Raw genomic sequence first — 15,020 nt, forward strand, 5'->3', positions numbered from 1 at the left:
ATTTCCATGAACTATTTGATTAATCAATAATGGCACTTCCTCTTTGAAATGCACAAGAGCCCCTGCGGAGACTCTTGTGTGTTTCCAAGGTGGAACACCGCCACTGTGCCCCTGTGATTCCCTGCAAGGTTTTCCCCCAGAGCCCCTGCCTCATTCATCGTGCACAGAATGAGGCAGGGCTGTGTTGGGGATTTTCTCTGGGGTTCTCCAGCGTCTTGCTACATTCCCTGGGCAATTTTTGCACGGTGCTGTGACTGAGGAGCATTGAAGGGATGGTCTTGAGGTGAAGATGCTAAAGAGGAACCCAGGATGTTGGGTTTAAATGGCAACCTTGGCTTTAAAGATCTCAGGGAAAATTCTGTACCCACATGACTCTGACCTGCCTAGATCCCTGTGAGCAGCCCATGTGGAATCAAACTCTGTCCTTTCTTTCGGTTACAGATGTTCATGATGCGATACAACGGCGACTTAGAGCATTGGATCGGCCTCTGGAGAGGGAATCAGCAGTGGACATGGGTGAATGGCTCCAATTTCAACAGCCCGTCGTGAGTCCTTCTTTTCAGGCTGTTTTGATGGCTGTGGTGCTGAACTGAGACAGAGCCGAATTTTTCCATGTATGTAGTGAGGGGGGAGCGAGGGAAATCTGTATTAAGCACCCTGCGTGGATCCAAAAGTGGGATCTGGAAAAAAAAGGGATATGAGGATATCCATCTCCAGAGCTGGGGATGTGGCGTCTTGGGGATAGAACATGGATTTCTGTGTTAGTGGGCGGTGCCTGCTTTGCACCACTCAGCGTCACCTCGCACGGTTGTCTCCTCACACGATGCTCAGAGGACGCCATTTTTTTCTCCAAAATGGCATCCTCCTTGCCACTGGACCTCGCTTCACACCCTGTGGATGAGGCTGCGCTGTGCGGCGAAGGCTATTTTGGAGAGCAAAATGGCGTCCTCTTTGTAGGGTTGCCAGATAGTTTCACAAAAAATACAGAACATGACAGAGAAAAAATTGGTTGATCAGCAAAAAAAAAAAAAAAAGGCACCAAAGTTGTTGAGAAAAAAAAAGGTCACTGTGCCTTTAAATCCCCACACTCTCCCCACCCCCACCAGAGGTGGCAGGGGAAGAATATCCCAAGCAACCTTCCATCCGAGAAAAACAGAAAATACCGGACATTTTACATCTCTGGTATTTTCCGGGTTTTTTACCTGACACAATCTGCAAGTACCGGACACCTGGCAACCCTTCCTCCATGTACATTCAGTGCACTGGAAACCATACTGCATCATGGGAGCTGGCTTAATCTGAGCCAGGGGGAGGGGGATGCTAGATCCCTGCTCTGCCCCAAGTCCACCCTCTCTCTCCCTCAAAGCCCCCCACTCTGCTTCTTCCTCCCTCACCCTATTTTGCTCCCTCCCCCACCTCTTCGGGATACTCCCCCACTGCACCCTGCGTACCCCGGAACAGCTGCTCCAAAGCTGATCCTGGGGGCCTCCAGCGGGCGCGAGGTGCGGTGTGGAGGCCGGGCGTCCTCCATGCTGCCTGGGTGGAAATAATTCATTATAAGGGGGTCACGCTGACAAAGCTTTGGGGAGCCCCTGCCTCAGTGACGGGCAGTGGCAGGAAAGGCCTGTTGGTGGGGCTGACGACGGCTTCGTGCTCTCTCCTTGCAGGCTGCTGATAAGAGGAGGAGGGGACTGCGCCTACCTCAGCGCCAAGTCGATCAGCTCCTCGCGGTGCACCACTGAGAGAAACTGGGTCTGCAGCAAGCCCGATGCCCACACAGTCCAGCAAAGCGTGATGCTGAGGAGTCAGGAGCTACAACATCCCTGAGAGAGGCTCGTGAGGGGCTGGTAACCTGTTTGCATCCCGTGCGGCTGGCCCACCGCCGAGGTCATGTGCAGGGCTCGAAGAGTAAAGAAGTCCACACTGAATGAATAACAAGAAGTCCTGTGGCGCCTTACAGACTAATGGATGTACTGGAGCGTAAGCTTTCGTGGGCAAAGACCCACTTCGTCAGATGCATGAATGGACGCTCTCTCACATATAAACTGTGACGACTGTGGACAAAGTGACCACCAGGGCACCTGTGTTAGTTTCTGGAGGCCTCATCTTCCGAAAGAACTCCCTCTTCTGCAGCCACACGTGCCTTTTTCCGAAAAAGCTTTTTTGGGAAAAGGCTTCTTCCTCGTAGAAAGAGGTTTACTGCCATTGGAAAAACCCCTCGGTTCTTTGAATTTTCCATCCAAAGAACTCACTGGCAGTGTGGATGCAAACATTGATTTTCCGGAAATACAGCCGTCGTCAACTTTACTGTGCCACCGGACGCCTCGCTGATCACAGTGGTTCCTTCTGACCTTGAAATCTGCAAACCAGAGTCCTGACTTAAAATCCATAAGCACGGCCACACTGGGTCAGACCAATAGTCCATCCAGCCCAGCATCCTGTCTGCTGAGAGTGGCTAGCACCAGGTGCCCCAGAGAGGGTGGACCGAAGATAATGATCCAGCGATTTGTCTCCTGCCAACCCTCTCCAGCCTCTGACAAACAGAGGCCACGGACACTATTTCTATCCCCTGGCTAATAGCCATAATTTATTCTCATTCTCTAGCTTCTCTTTAAACTCTGTTATAGTCCTAGCCTTCACAGTCTCCTCTGGCAAGGAGTTCCACAGGTTGACTACGCGCTGTGTGAAGAACTTTCTTTTATTAGTTTTAAACCTGCTACCCATTAACTTTGTTTGGTGTCCTCTAGTTCTTCTATTATGGGAAATAATAAATAACTTCTTTATTTGCCCTCTCCACACCACTCATGATTTTATAGACCTCTATCCTATCCCCCCTCAGCCTCCTCTTTTCTAAATTGAAAAGTCCCAGTCTCTTTAACCTCTCTTCATATGGGACCCGTTCCAAACCCCTAATCATTTTAGTTGTCCTTTTCTGAACCCTTTCCAAGGCCAAAATATCTTTTTTGAGGTGAGGAGACCACATCTGTACACAGTATTCCAGATGTGGGCATACCATAGTTTTATGCAGGGGCAGTAAGATATTCTGTGTCTTATTTTCTATCCCTTTCTTAATAATTCCTAGCATCCTATTTGCCTTTTTGACCGCCGCTGCACACTGTGTGGAAGTTTTCAGAGAACTGTCCACGATAACTCCAAGATCTCTTTCCTGATTTGTCGTAGCCAAATTAGCCCCCATCATACTGTACGTATAGTTGGGGTTATTTTTCCCGATGTGCATTACTTTACACTTATCCACATTAAATTTCATTTGCCATTTTGTTGCCCAATCACTCAGCTTGGTGAGAAATTTTTGGAGTCCCTCACAGTCTGCTTCTGTCTTGACTATCTTAAACAGTTTAGTATCATCCGCAAACTTTACCACCTCACTGCTTACCCCTTTCTCCAGATCATTTATGAATAAGTTGAACAGGATTGGTCACAGGACTGACCCTTGGGGGACACCACTAGTTACCCCTCTCCATTCTGAAAATTTACCATTTATTCCTACCCTTTGTTTCCTGTCTTTTAACCAGTTCTCAATCCAAGAAAGGACCTTCCCTCTTATTCCATGGCAATGCAATTTACGCAAGAACCTTTGGTGAGGGACCTTGTCAAAGGCTTTCTGAAAGTCTAAATATACTATATCTACTGGATTCCCCCTTCAAAGAACTCTAAGGGTATGTCTACACTACCCTCCTAGTTCGAACTAGGAGGGTAATGTAGGCATACTGCACTTGCAAATGAAGCCCGGGATTTGAATTTCCCGGGCTTCATTTGCTTAAGCGGGGAGCCGCCATTTTTAAAACCCCGCTGGTTTGAACCCCGTGCAGCGCGGCTACACGGGGCTCGAACTAGGTAGTTCGAACTAGGATTCCTATTCCGAACTACCGGTACACCTTGAGAGGTCGAACCAGCGGGGTTTTAAAAATGGCGGCTCCCCGCTTATGCAAATGAAGCCCGGGAAATTCAAATCCCGGGCTTCATTTGCAAGTGCGGTATGCCTACATTACCCCGCTAGTTCGAAATAGCGGGGTAGTGTAGACATACCCTAATAGATTAGTAAGACAGGATTTCCCTTTACAGAAACCATGTTGCCTTTTATCCAACAAATTATGTTCTTCTACATGCCTGACAATTTAATTCTTTTTATTCTCAATTTTATTCTCAATTTGTTTCCTAAACAGAAAGCTCAAATACTGAACTGCCCGGTTCAAAACTGGACACCTGGAAACCCTATTCAATAGTGCCTTTTTTTTCCCGAAAGATGAATTTCAAAAAAAGTCATTATTCCTTGTTGAATGAGGTTTTCCGGAGTCGAAAAAACTGCCATGTTCTTTCAATGTACTTTCAAAAGAATGGGGTGGCAGTCTAGATGCAGTTAAAGTTTTTTCGAAAAACCCCCTGTCGTCTAGACACACCCCTGGAGACACAACCACATTCCCATCCTCCTCCTCCACATGAGACGTCCAGCTCTCAAAAGTGTAAAATGTTTTGAGCTGTAGCCCACACAGCTCTGTGTTGCAGCTTGAATTTATTTTCCCTCCTAATGCCACTTCATGGCTATTTTCCCATTTATATTAAGACAGGCAAGTGTTGCATTGTGAGCACAGTGACATCTGGTGGCCATGCACAGTACAGCAGGGTATAAAATGCACTAAAATAAGTCTGTTTGCTGATTTGTGACTTTATGATGCCACACACCAAGTTAAAGACTTGGTGGTTTTTAAATGTTAATTTCTCCTGCTTTGCCTCAGACAGATCAGTAACATCCACTGATGTACTTTTAAAAAACTTTTATTTGGGCGATGTTTTGGGAACGTGAGTTAGTTTGAGGGATTTTTAGGTGGTAAAAAATGATCTTTTCGTTTTTTTATTTAAAATCATTTCTTTTGAAAACGGTGCCACTATTTGTAGCAAATTTTCCCTTGAACATGTCTTGCTTTCCTTTTGTAAAATATTTTTAAAATGAAATAATTACATAAAAGTCCGTCCTGTGACTAACCTGACAAAACATTAGAATATATTTATTCTGAACCATGATTACAAATGAAGGCAATAATACAATTATTGCTTAATAAAATGAGAATTGAAGAGAGGGGGTGAGAAATTAGAGAGGAAGCAACAATCACAAAAATATGAGCAGCACAGATTCGCGGCCAGCAATTTTCTGATTTCTTTTTGGTCAGAAAAGGCCATCACGCCTGAAAGAGTTCAGGGACTGTGGTCAGCTTCCATGCCAAGAAGCAACTGCAGACCTGTCCTTGTGGGCCCTGGGTGGGGTGTGTGTGTGTGTGTGTGTGTGTGTGTGTGTCTCCACATGCTGCCCTGCCCTGAGCTCCCATGTGGCCAATAGGATCTGTAGGGGTAGTGCCTGTGGCCAGCGACACGTGGAGACCCCCGCCCTCCTCAGCTAAGGATCACTGCCAGAAGGGGGGCAGGTCATGTGTGGGAGCCCTCCAGGTAAGTGCTGCACCCCTCATTCCTTCCTGCATCCCCACCTGCTCCTCCTGTATCCTCTTCTGCCCCCAAACTCCCTCCTAGCACCTGCACCCCCTCCCCCTCCTGCACCCCAATCACTGCCCCCAGCCCAGATCCTGCACCCCACACACAAACTCCAGTCCAAAGCCTGCAACCCAAACCCCCTCCTGCACCCACACTCATTCTGCGCATCACCAAAAATTCTACCAATCCGCCATCCCTGCAAGGAAAGGACACAGCCAGAGAGTCAGTGATGGAGGAAGGGGACGCAGGAGGAAGAAGGGGGGTGTCCTTGCTACACCAGCGTCAGCAGTGCAGTGCGTTTGTCCATCAGCTTCGCCTTTGCCCTTGAGTCTCACTTGCACGTGCATTTCCCTGATTTGCACGTGCAAAGGGCGGGTCTGGGGATGCACACGCATGTCTCCGCAGGCACAGGCGTGTGGCCCAGAAACCACAACACAAGGCAGGGCACTGGCCTGTTGCAGGAATGAGTGTCTCTAAGGGCGCTATAGCGACACGGCTTCCTTCTGGCAAATCCATATGAATTCAGCAGTGCACGTTTCAGAGTGAATCCGATTGCCTTTGATCATCCCACACATGTTCATGTCAGCAGCGCCTGAAACAGGGAACCTGTTTGAGAGGAGAAAGGAAGTTGGTGAGCTGAGATCAGAACCCTGTGACTCTTCCAAAATCAGGGGAGAGGACACAATTACATCAGGGGCACCTAGATTCAGTGAAAGGAACCGAATTTTTCCTTCTCGTCCAGTTTGAGCGAATCCTTCCAGGAGCCGGGTTTAAGGTGGCTTTGTGTCGCCATCTGGTGGCTACACCATGGGCTAGACAGAGGCTTGTGAGAGCTAAGCAAATTGTTTTTTTTTTTTGCTCAAGAGTTGAACCCAAACTAAAATACAATATAAAACTGGAACAGCCGGTCGGAGTAGTGGTGGGAGAAGCTTCACCACACGTTCCCTAGCTGGGGGAAGCAGGAGGGGAAGTAGCGGTGTGTGGCGCTTGCCCGCCCGCCCCGGCTAGACATAGACTGGGAACTGATCCTGGCTCAGGTTTGCCTGACTCTGCCCAGCGAGTTTTGGGACTTCCCCCATCCAGCAGCAGGGAGCAGGTGCTGGGGGTCAGCAGAGGGGCCACAGGGCTGTGTGGGGACGGAGGACTAAACCCAGGCTGGGCCAGAGCCATCCCTGGGCTGTCGGTTCCCCACCCCTGGATGAGCTTTGCGGATCCATGTGTTCAAGCCCTAGATATATATGAAATAGGAAGCACCAGGCATCACTCACAGAGTTTGGTTCCACGTGGAATTGTCCACCCAGGTCCAGTTTTTCTCTGGGGATGTCACCCTGAGCCCAAGCCAGGCGGGGTACTGGCCCTGCGAGAAGTTGTACAGGAACTCCTGGGGGGTGAAGAGAAAAGGGGGTGGGTGAGTGACACCTGCCAACGTTCTAAGAATCTTTGCTTCAGCTGGGCAACCTGGCGCACTGTTCTCAAAACAGGCGCCTGAGTGTGTAGGGCTCAGCGACACTCGGTTCTGCTGTTACAACCCCCCAGCATTTCTCCCAACAGGGCAGCAGCACCAGTGGGGGCGCTGATGTACGCAGGGCTCAGGGCTAGGTGACACAGTGAAGTGTCTAGGGGAATTAGGAGCACATGTCCCTGCTCACCCCATTGTGTTATGCTGCCAGCTCCCTTCCTGCTTTGGGGAATCCCACCCGGAGCGGTTCATGTGCCCCTCGGCCTCACGTCTTGCTATTCGCCACGCTTGTATCCTGGTGGGGAAGGAGCATCCATGCATACAAGGCAGGAGGAGGAATAAGCCGAGGCGGGGTTGGGGGAACAGGTTCCAGGCTCTGCATCCCTGCAGCTCTCCTGGCTCTCCCCTCCCTGTGCTCCCACAAAGTGTGTGGGCGCTGATCCCACCCTTACGCTGCATTAGCATCCTAGGAGAGAAATCTTCTTCCCCTCTTGCACAGCAGGTACCACAGAACCAGTCATCACATCCAGCCCCTTCTGTTTTACTTTACCATCTCCTCCCAGTTCTGGAGCACCAGCATGAGAGCGCCCTTGGCTGAGCAGTCATCCCAGCTCGCGTTCCAGCCGGTGTTCTCTTTAGAGACCCAGTAGCATTTTCCCCGGTGTGACAGCCAGTTGATGGGGCAGAGTTTGCAGCTGAAGCCGCCTGGCGAGAGACATGGAGAGACCCTTCTGAGCCTTGTTGAACATGCTAACCACAGGTCCGAGCAAGCACGGATCCCAGTGAGATGGGGACTTGCCTTAACACCATCTGGAGCCTTTAGACTCGAGGTCTAACATTGAGCACCAGTCAGAATGTTTCCCTCTGCAACCGTTTTTCACTAGAAAAGCTGGTTCAACACAATGTTCCTTGGGAATGGTCAGTCCCAGAGCTGAGCTGGTCCAGCATCTGTTTTACTCTGCTAGGGGGAAGTTACCCCAACCCTGCGCCTTGGCGGGAGGAGACCAGCAGCACAGGGAGGTGGGGAGCACCAGAGGGCGGGTAAGCGGGCACAGTGGTACAATTAACACTCCAAAGGACAGCCTCAAGAGGACAGACCTCTGGCTATGTCTACAACTGCAGGTTTTTTGCAGAAGAGGATATGCAAATGATGCACTCATTTGCATATCATGCACGGTCATTTGCATATCTTTTTCCAATCCTTTTTGTGGTTAAAAAGCGCCATGTAGACAGGGCCATTTGTTGGACAAAAACCGTTTTGCGCAAGATCCCGTGTTCCTCAAAAATCAAGGGTTACAGGATCTTGTGCAAAAGAGGGTTTGTCTGACAAATGGCCCCATCTGCTTGGGGCTTTTTAATGGCAAAACCTCTTCCACAAAAAGGACTGGGCAAGGATATGCAAATGAGTGCACAATATATGCAAATGAGCATGTCATTTGCATATCCTCTTCTGCAAAAAAACCTGCAGTGTAGATATAGTTTCTGTGACCCAACCCAGGTCAGAGAACTACCGAGGTCCCTGCTTAGGCTGTTGTGTATGAGAGAGAGGTGGCTGACTTTGGGATTCATAGTATTATCTGGTATCAATTGGAGCTGGGTGAGAAGGCCATACAGACCACTGGACTGTGATCCTCAATGTCTGATAATATCTGTCACTAAATACAGTCTTTGTTGGAGTCCATTATACGAGTATTTTTAAGACACAGTGTCTTGGTAATTAGAGCTGGGGATAAAATAAAATAAAATAAAATAAAATAAAATAAAATAAAATATCAGCATATAGCAAATTTGCTAACTAATGCACTTTTTGGCACTCAAAAGCATTGTAATTTTGAATGGAATGTAATAAATAGTTTGGGGCCCAATTTTTATTTTTTCTGAAAAAAAAAAAGGTTAAATGGTTCATTTCAGCATGTTTCGTTTCAGCTCCTCATCTTGAAACAATATTTCAACTTCCAGTTTCACTATTATAGAAATAAATAAATTTGAAAAGGGCAGAAGGCACCTTAAAATAAAATAAAATAAAATAATAGGTTTAGGTTAAAACACTGAGCAGTCCTGTGGCACCTTAAAAGCTAACAATTTTATGTGGGTATAAACTTTCGTGGGCTTGAGCCCACTTCATCAGGAACATTGGAAGGTTCAATTTGGCAGGGCTTTATACATGCACACAAAGATGAGAGCATCACATCACTCTGGGGAAGATCAGTGTGAACCAGCTAATTAATTCAATCCAGTTAGCTGTGGCCCACGCCCAGAAGTTGATGAGAAGTTGGAAACACCTAAAGAGTGAACATTTGCCTTTTTGGGTTGACCATCACTGTCTGCTTATCCCAAAATGCAGCCACCATATTTTCAATTAATTTAAATATTTTTTTTAAAAAAATGCCCAGTTTTGATTTGAACTGTTGTTAATGTTTCTGTCTCCCACCCGTTTTTCGACTCCACCCTAGAAAGGACCAATCAATTACTCCTTCAGCAATCCTGCTCCCCATGAGAATTACCCAGTCTAACCACCGGAGGTCACTGTGCCCCACAATCCCCACGGAGAGGTGTGGATGCTGATTGGCCAGCAACCATTGTCCAAAAACTTGTCTGTCCCTAGCCCATCCCACTTCCATGGATGCCACCAGACTAGGAATTCAGGCTCCAGGATCTGCCCCACCTCCACCATGCTTGTTCAGCATCTCCCACTCACAGCTCCACCGGGATGGCTAGGAATGGTCACCCCAGCCTCTGTTTCTCTGGAGGTGGGTGACAAGGGAGGGATCACGTGAGGATTCCTGTTGTCCCCCCTCCATCTGGGGCACCTGGTGCTGGCCACTGTCGGCAGACAGGATACTGGGCTAGATGGACCTTTGGTCTGACTCAGTCTGGCTGCTGTGATGTTCACTGCAGCTGACCTGCACCCCACTCTGCCCCAGTGCCCCAACACACAGACCCCCCCCCACCCCCACTGCCCAGTGTCCTTCCCCATAGCTCCCCCCAACCACACAGGGCCTCACTGCCCAGCACCCAAACACACTCAGACCCACCCAGTGCCCTACCAACAACCCCCGCACCGCTCAGCCCCCCAAAACACACAAACCTCCCCTCCTTGTCCCCTCCCCCCCAGCCCAGCGCCTCTCTGAGGCTGTGTCTAGACTACATGCCTCTGTTGGCAGAGGCATGTAAATTAGGGTTGTAGGCAAAGGGAAATGAAGCCGCGATTTAAATGACCGCGGCTTCATTTACATTTACATGGCTGCCGCGCTGAGCCGACAAACAGCTGATCAGTTGTTTGTCGGCTCGCGCGCTAGTCTGGACGTTCCCCCTGCCGACATCAAAGCCCTTTGTCGACATCAAAGCCCATCATGGAATGAGGTTTACCGGGGCTGCCGATAAAGTGCTTTGATGTCGACAGGGGGAACGTCCAGACTAGCGGCGAGCCGACAAACAGCTGATCAGCTGTTTGTCGGCTCAGCGCGGCAGCCATGTAAATGTAAATGAAGCCGCGATCATTTAAATCGCGGCTTCATTTCCCTTTTCCAAAACAACAAATCTACATGGCTCCGTCGACGGAGCCATGTCGTCTAGACGTACCCTGAGAGACACACTCCCCGTGCCCTGCCACCGCATCAGCCCTATGGGAAGGAGGCTGTGTCTCTAGGCATGACCGGGGCTGGTGTCAGGGCAGGGAATCCTCCAATTGGCCCCTTGGGAGCAGCATGATCTGCCAGGCCAGAAGAGGGGTCTGGCTACCTGGGTTGGGTTCCCTCAGGACCTGCTTGCTGGTGATGGCTTAGCCAAACCCCATCTTCCCCCTGCCCAGCCTTCCCCATCTGCCAAGACCAGCAAGGCCTCTGCACCAGAGCCAGGCGGCCCATTGGAGGGCAGGAGAGACGGCTTGGAGCCGGAGCTGCCCTGGAATCCATCCAGGGGACAGAGAGGAGCTGGCGGGTGAGCTGAGAGGTGGGAGGGGGAGAAGGAGGAGCCAGTGGGCAGGTGGCTTCTGCTGCTTCTCTTGCTTGTTTTTTAACAGGCTTCCCGCTTGCTCTGCTGAGGTGTCGGCCTCCTCATGCTGCCCACGCACAGGGAGGAGGATGCCGGGGGCGTAGACACATGGCCGGCCCATCCGGAACAGATCACGGAGTCAGAGCATGGTGCAAGCAGAACCATCCGGGGCCCCTTCCGAACATGGGCCTGGTGCCATGGCCTGAGCGGGCCCATTGGACCCGCTCCAGCTAAGCGGTGCATGGAACCTGCCATGGGGCTCGGACTCAGTGGGCCGTGAGTACCTGTTGAAGGCCTGTGGACCACACAGTACAGGCTCTGGTTCAGGAGAGACATCAACTCCTCCAGGCTCCTGTCGGGTTCGCAGGCTGGGGATTGTCTCTGAGTAACACTGCTGCTCCCGGGCACCGATGAGGCTGCGGCGGGGGCCGTCAGTGGCGGGCAGCCCTGAAAAACTGCCAAGCAGCAATAGAGTCTCCAGCTCTCGAACTGCACAAAAATGAACCCCGTGCCCTGTCCCCTGCCTCTTCCCCAAAGGCCTCCCCCGCCCTCCTCTGGCTCGCTCCGTCTCCTCTCTCTCCGGCCACCCTCATTCGCTTGCACCAGGCTGAGGTGAGGGTTCCGGCTGGGGGAGCAGGCACTGGAGTGGGCCTGGAGATGTGGGGGTTGGGGTGCAGGAGTGGAGTGAGGACTAGTTTGGTGTGTGTGTGTGAGGGAGGTGATGGATGCAGGCTCCAGGAAGGACTTTGGTTGCAGGGGGATGGATGCGACAGGCGTGATTTGGTGGCACTGACCATAGCTCAGAGGAAGTCAACCTTGGCACTAGACCTGTTTCATGCTGATTTCTCCTGATGGCAACAGCCCGGTAAGGCTGTGAATCGTGGCAAACTATTTGGGCCAAAGGGCACCAATATTTGACAGCGGTGAAGTCCCTCCGCCCACCGGATGCCCTGAGTTTCAGGAGCCAAGCTCAGACTGGACTGTGTTCTTCTAAAGGGTACGTCTACATTGCAAGGGTATGTCTACGCTACCACCCTAGTTCGAACTAGGGTGGTTAATGTAGGCAACCGAAGTTGCAAATGAAGTTGCAAATATTTAAACCCCGGGCTTCATTTGCAACTTCGAATGCCTACATTAACCACCCTAGTTCGAACTACGGTGGTAGTGTAGACATACCCCAAATCTATTTCAGGATACCAGAGATATCCCAAAATAGCTACCCTGCATCTTTTGAATGCATCTCCTATTGTGAAATAGAGCGGACCTACTATTTTGGCATGCCCGTAAACCTCGTTCCACAAGGGATAAGGGATGTCTCGAAATTGTACATTATTTGTACAAAATGTGGTGCTGTGTAGAGACGCCAAATTTCAAAATATCCCCCTTTCGAAATAGAATTGAAATAAGATACACAATTTGTGTAGCGCCTATTTGCGTATCTTATTTCAGGCTCAGGGTGTAGTGTAGACACACCCTAACACTTTGCCCTGGAGGCATGAAGCAACCAGTCAACTACTGACAAGTGGCGCAAACTCTCAATGTTGGGCCCGATTTGGGGTTACGTCTCTGGAGAGTCAGTCAAAAAATGGAATTGGTTTTTGTTCCAATCTGGAATGAAAAGTTGCAATTTTGATTTCTCCCCAAAATGGAAATTCTGAGCAAAAGTTCTCTTCTGAACCACCCCACCAGTTGTTTTTGATAAGGCCAGAAGATTACAATGTGCTAAACGAAGAAGGCATTTTGAGAAGTCAAAACATTTTCATGAAGATTAAACACAGTGTTCAATGGCAAACATGTAACAGACTAGTGATAGAAATGTAGCCGTGTTAGTCTGGGGTAGTTGAAGCAAAATGCAGGACAATGTAGCACTTTAAAGACTAACAAGATGGTTTATTAGATGATGAGCTTTCGTGGGCCAGACCCACTTCCTCAGATCAAATAGTGGAAGAAAGTAGTCACAACCATATATACCAAAGGATACAATTTAAAAAAATGAACAAATATGAAAAGGACAAATCACATTGCAGAACAGAAGGGGGATGCGGGGGGGTGGGAAGGGGGAGGAAGGAAGGTAAGTGTCTGTGAATTGATGATATTAGAGGTGGGGAGAGTGGGATGTTTGTGAGTTAATGGTATTACAGGTGATAATTGGGGAAACTGTCTTGGTAATGGGTGAGAAAGTTCAAAGACTTGTTAAGTCCTTGTTGGTAAGTGTCGAATTTTAACATGAATGACAGTTCAGAGGATTCCCTTTCAAGTGCAGATGTAAAAGGTCTTTGTAGCAGAATGCAGGTGGCTAAGTCATTTAGAGAGTGTCCTTTCTGGTTAAAGTGGCAAGAAACTGTTTTCTCTTTGTGAGCATGTAACAGACTGCGATATAACTATAATAGCATGTTAACATGTATCTTAGTTGTGTATTTAAGAGAAAGTCTCTTATATCAGCAAAAGCGGCGAGGAGTCCGGTGGCACCTTATAGACTAACAGAAGTGTTGGAGCATCAGCTTTCGTGGGCAAAGACCCACTTTGTCAGATGCATGTCATGCCAAAGTGGGTCTTTGCCCACGAAAGCTGATGCTCCAACACTTCTGTTAGTCTGTAAGGTGCCACAGGACTCCTCGCCGCTTTTGCAGATTCAGACTAACATGGCTACCTCTCTGATCTCTTATATCAGGGCAGTCTGATAAAATCAGGACATCTGGTCAGCCTGTTTACATCCCTGAAAGGAGTGTGCATGTAGCTGGACCTTTAGATGTGGACTGTGTTGTGAAAAAGCTTGAGAATTCCTAGTCAATGAGTAGACAACATCTACGGTGAATTTCTATGGCATTAGAAACTTCACAACTTGTGTACTTCCAGAACAAACAGGATCCACACACTTACCCTGCACAGACAGACGGATCACGGCTAATGTCAGAATGCTGCAAACAGCCCCCAGAATTCCTAGCAGGAGTTTGTAGCGCTGCGAACTCGAAGGAGAATCTGTCAAAAACACAATGTTCGGGGAGAGGCTTCAATCTGATTTTTGCCTGTCGAAATACAGTCTCATGCTGTGTCTTTAGAAAGGGTTAGTTCAATAATATGTGTAGCTAGAAGGCTGACCTGGCGTTGCTCGAGTCCTTATCTCCGTTTATTTTTTGGAAAAGAAAATGCAAGTGCCCAAACTTCATTTAAATCATCGCTCTGGGGTGGGGCTGGAGAGGAGGGGGGCAGTTTGCAAGCTGCCCCAGGGAGAGAGGACAGTTCCAGCCCTCGGTCACTGCAATAGCTTGGGGCCAGTGAGATGCGCTTCTCTATGGCTGCTGTAGCTCTAGTGGGTCCAAATTCGTCTACCCCCCACGCTCCTCAGCCAGAGTGAGGAATGCAGCAAACCAAGCACTTTCCCCTCACTCCCTGACAAAGAGGAACAACCACCATTGTTCCTGTATGAATCATGGGGGGGTTGGAATTTCATCCCCCCCCAACACCTGCAGAGTGGTAGGATCCGAGCTGGGGCAATCCCAAACAGGTGCCCCCCAATCAGACCCTTTCACCCATTGTTTTCTGAGAAGCAATCCCATTCGAAGCACACCCCTTTGTCCTGGCCCAACCAAGTCCTGACCTTGCTTTACGTTATGGTCAGAGGAAGTTGCCTGCCAGATTTGGTGATTCTAGTTCTTACGTTCTTGAACAAACAGCCAAACACACAGACAGACGGAGAGAAATTAAAATTTAAATTAATTCTAATTAAATTTAAATTCTCTCAAATATATAGTAGATGGGCTACAAACTGACAGTTCAACCCTGCCTGGGATATTCACAGTACAGTGTCATGGGCAGTCTTGGGTTACGGGGTACCCAAATGTAGAGACCTTAAAGGGGCCTGATTTTCAGAAAGCACGGAGCACCTGCCTTCCGAAACCTCTCCCATTAATTCAGATCCTTCTTGAATTGTAGATACCAGAATTGGACACAGTGTTCTAGCAATAGTTGCACCAGCGCCGAATACAGAGGTTAAAATCCCTCCCTCGTTCACCTACCCAATATTCTCCTGTGTATGGCCCCTAGAATCACGTTGGCATTGCACTGA

The 15,020-nt window shown here is 49.1% G+C and overlaps 1 protein-coding gene and 1 long non-coding RNA gene across 3 annotated transcripts in view; one reads left to right on the forward strand and one right to left on the reverse strand.

Annotated features, from left to right (window-relative positions):
* LOC102463843 (C-type lectin domain family 2 member B-like) overlaps positions 1–3,689 on the forward strand; it is a 56,988-nt gene extending 53,299 nt beyond the window's left edge. For both annotated transcript variants that reach the window (XM_075913827.1, XM_075913828.1), the window contains 2 exons: positions 442–545; positions 1,668–3,689. In XM_075913827.1, the coding sequence (XP_075769942.1) occupies positions 442–545; positions 1,668–1,827 (264 nt within the window). In that variant the 3' untranslated portion in view covers positions 1,828–3,689. The remainder of the gene's footprint in view (positions 1–441; positions 546–1,667) is intronic.
* Positions 3,690–6,776: 3,087 nt separating this feature from the next.
* On the reverse strand, positions 6,777–13,936 carry LOC142823206 (uncharacterized). The gene is made up of 3 exons (XR_012898501.1): positions 13,835–13,936; positions 11,239–11,409; positions 6,777–6,883 (listed from the first exon to the last, which is right to left on the reverse strand). It is a non-coding gene; the product is annotated as an uncharacterized LOC142823206 (long non-coding RNA).
* Positions 13,937–15,020: the final 1,084 nt, after the last annotated feature.

This window comes from Pelodiscus sinensis, chromosome 32 (assembly GCF_049634645.1).
Source record: "Pelodiscus sinensis isolate JC-2024 chromosome 32, ASM4963464v1, whole genome shotgun sequence".
NCBI classification, from domain to species: domain Eukaryota; kingdom Metazoa; phylum Chordata; order Testudines; family Trionychidae; genus Pelodiscus; species Pelodiscus sinensis.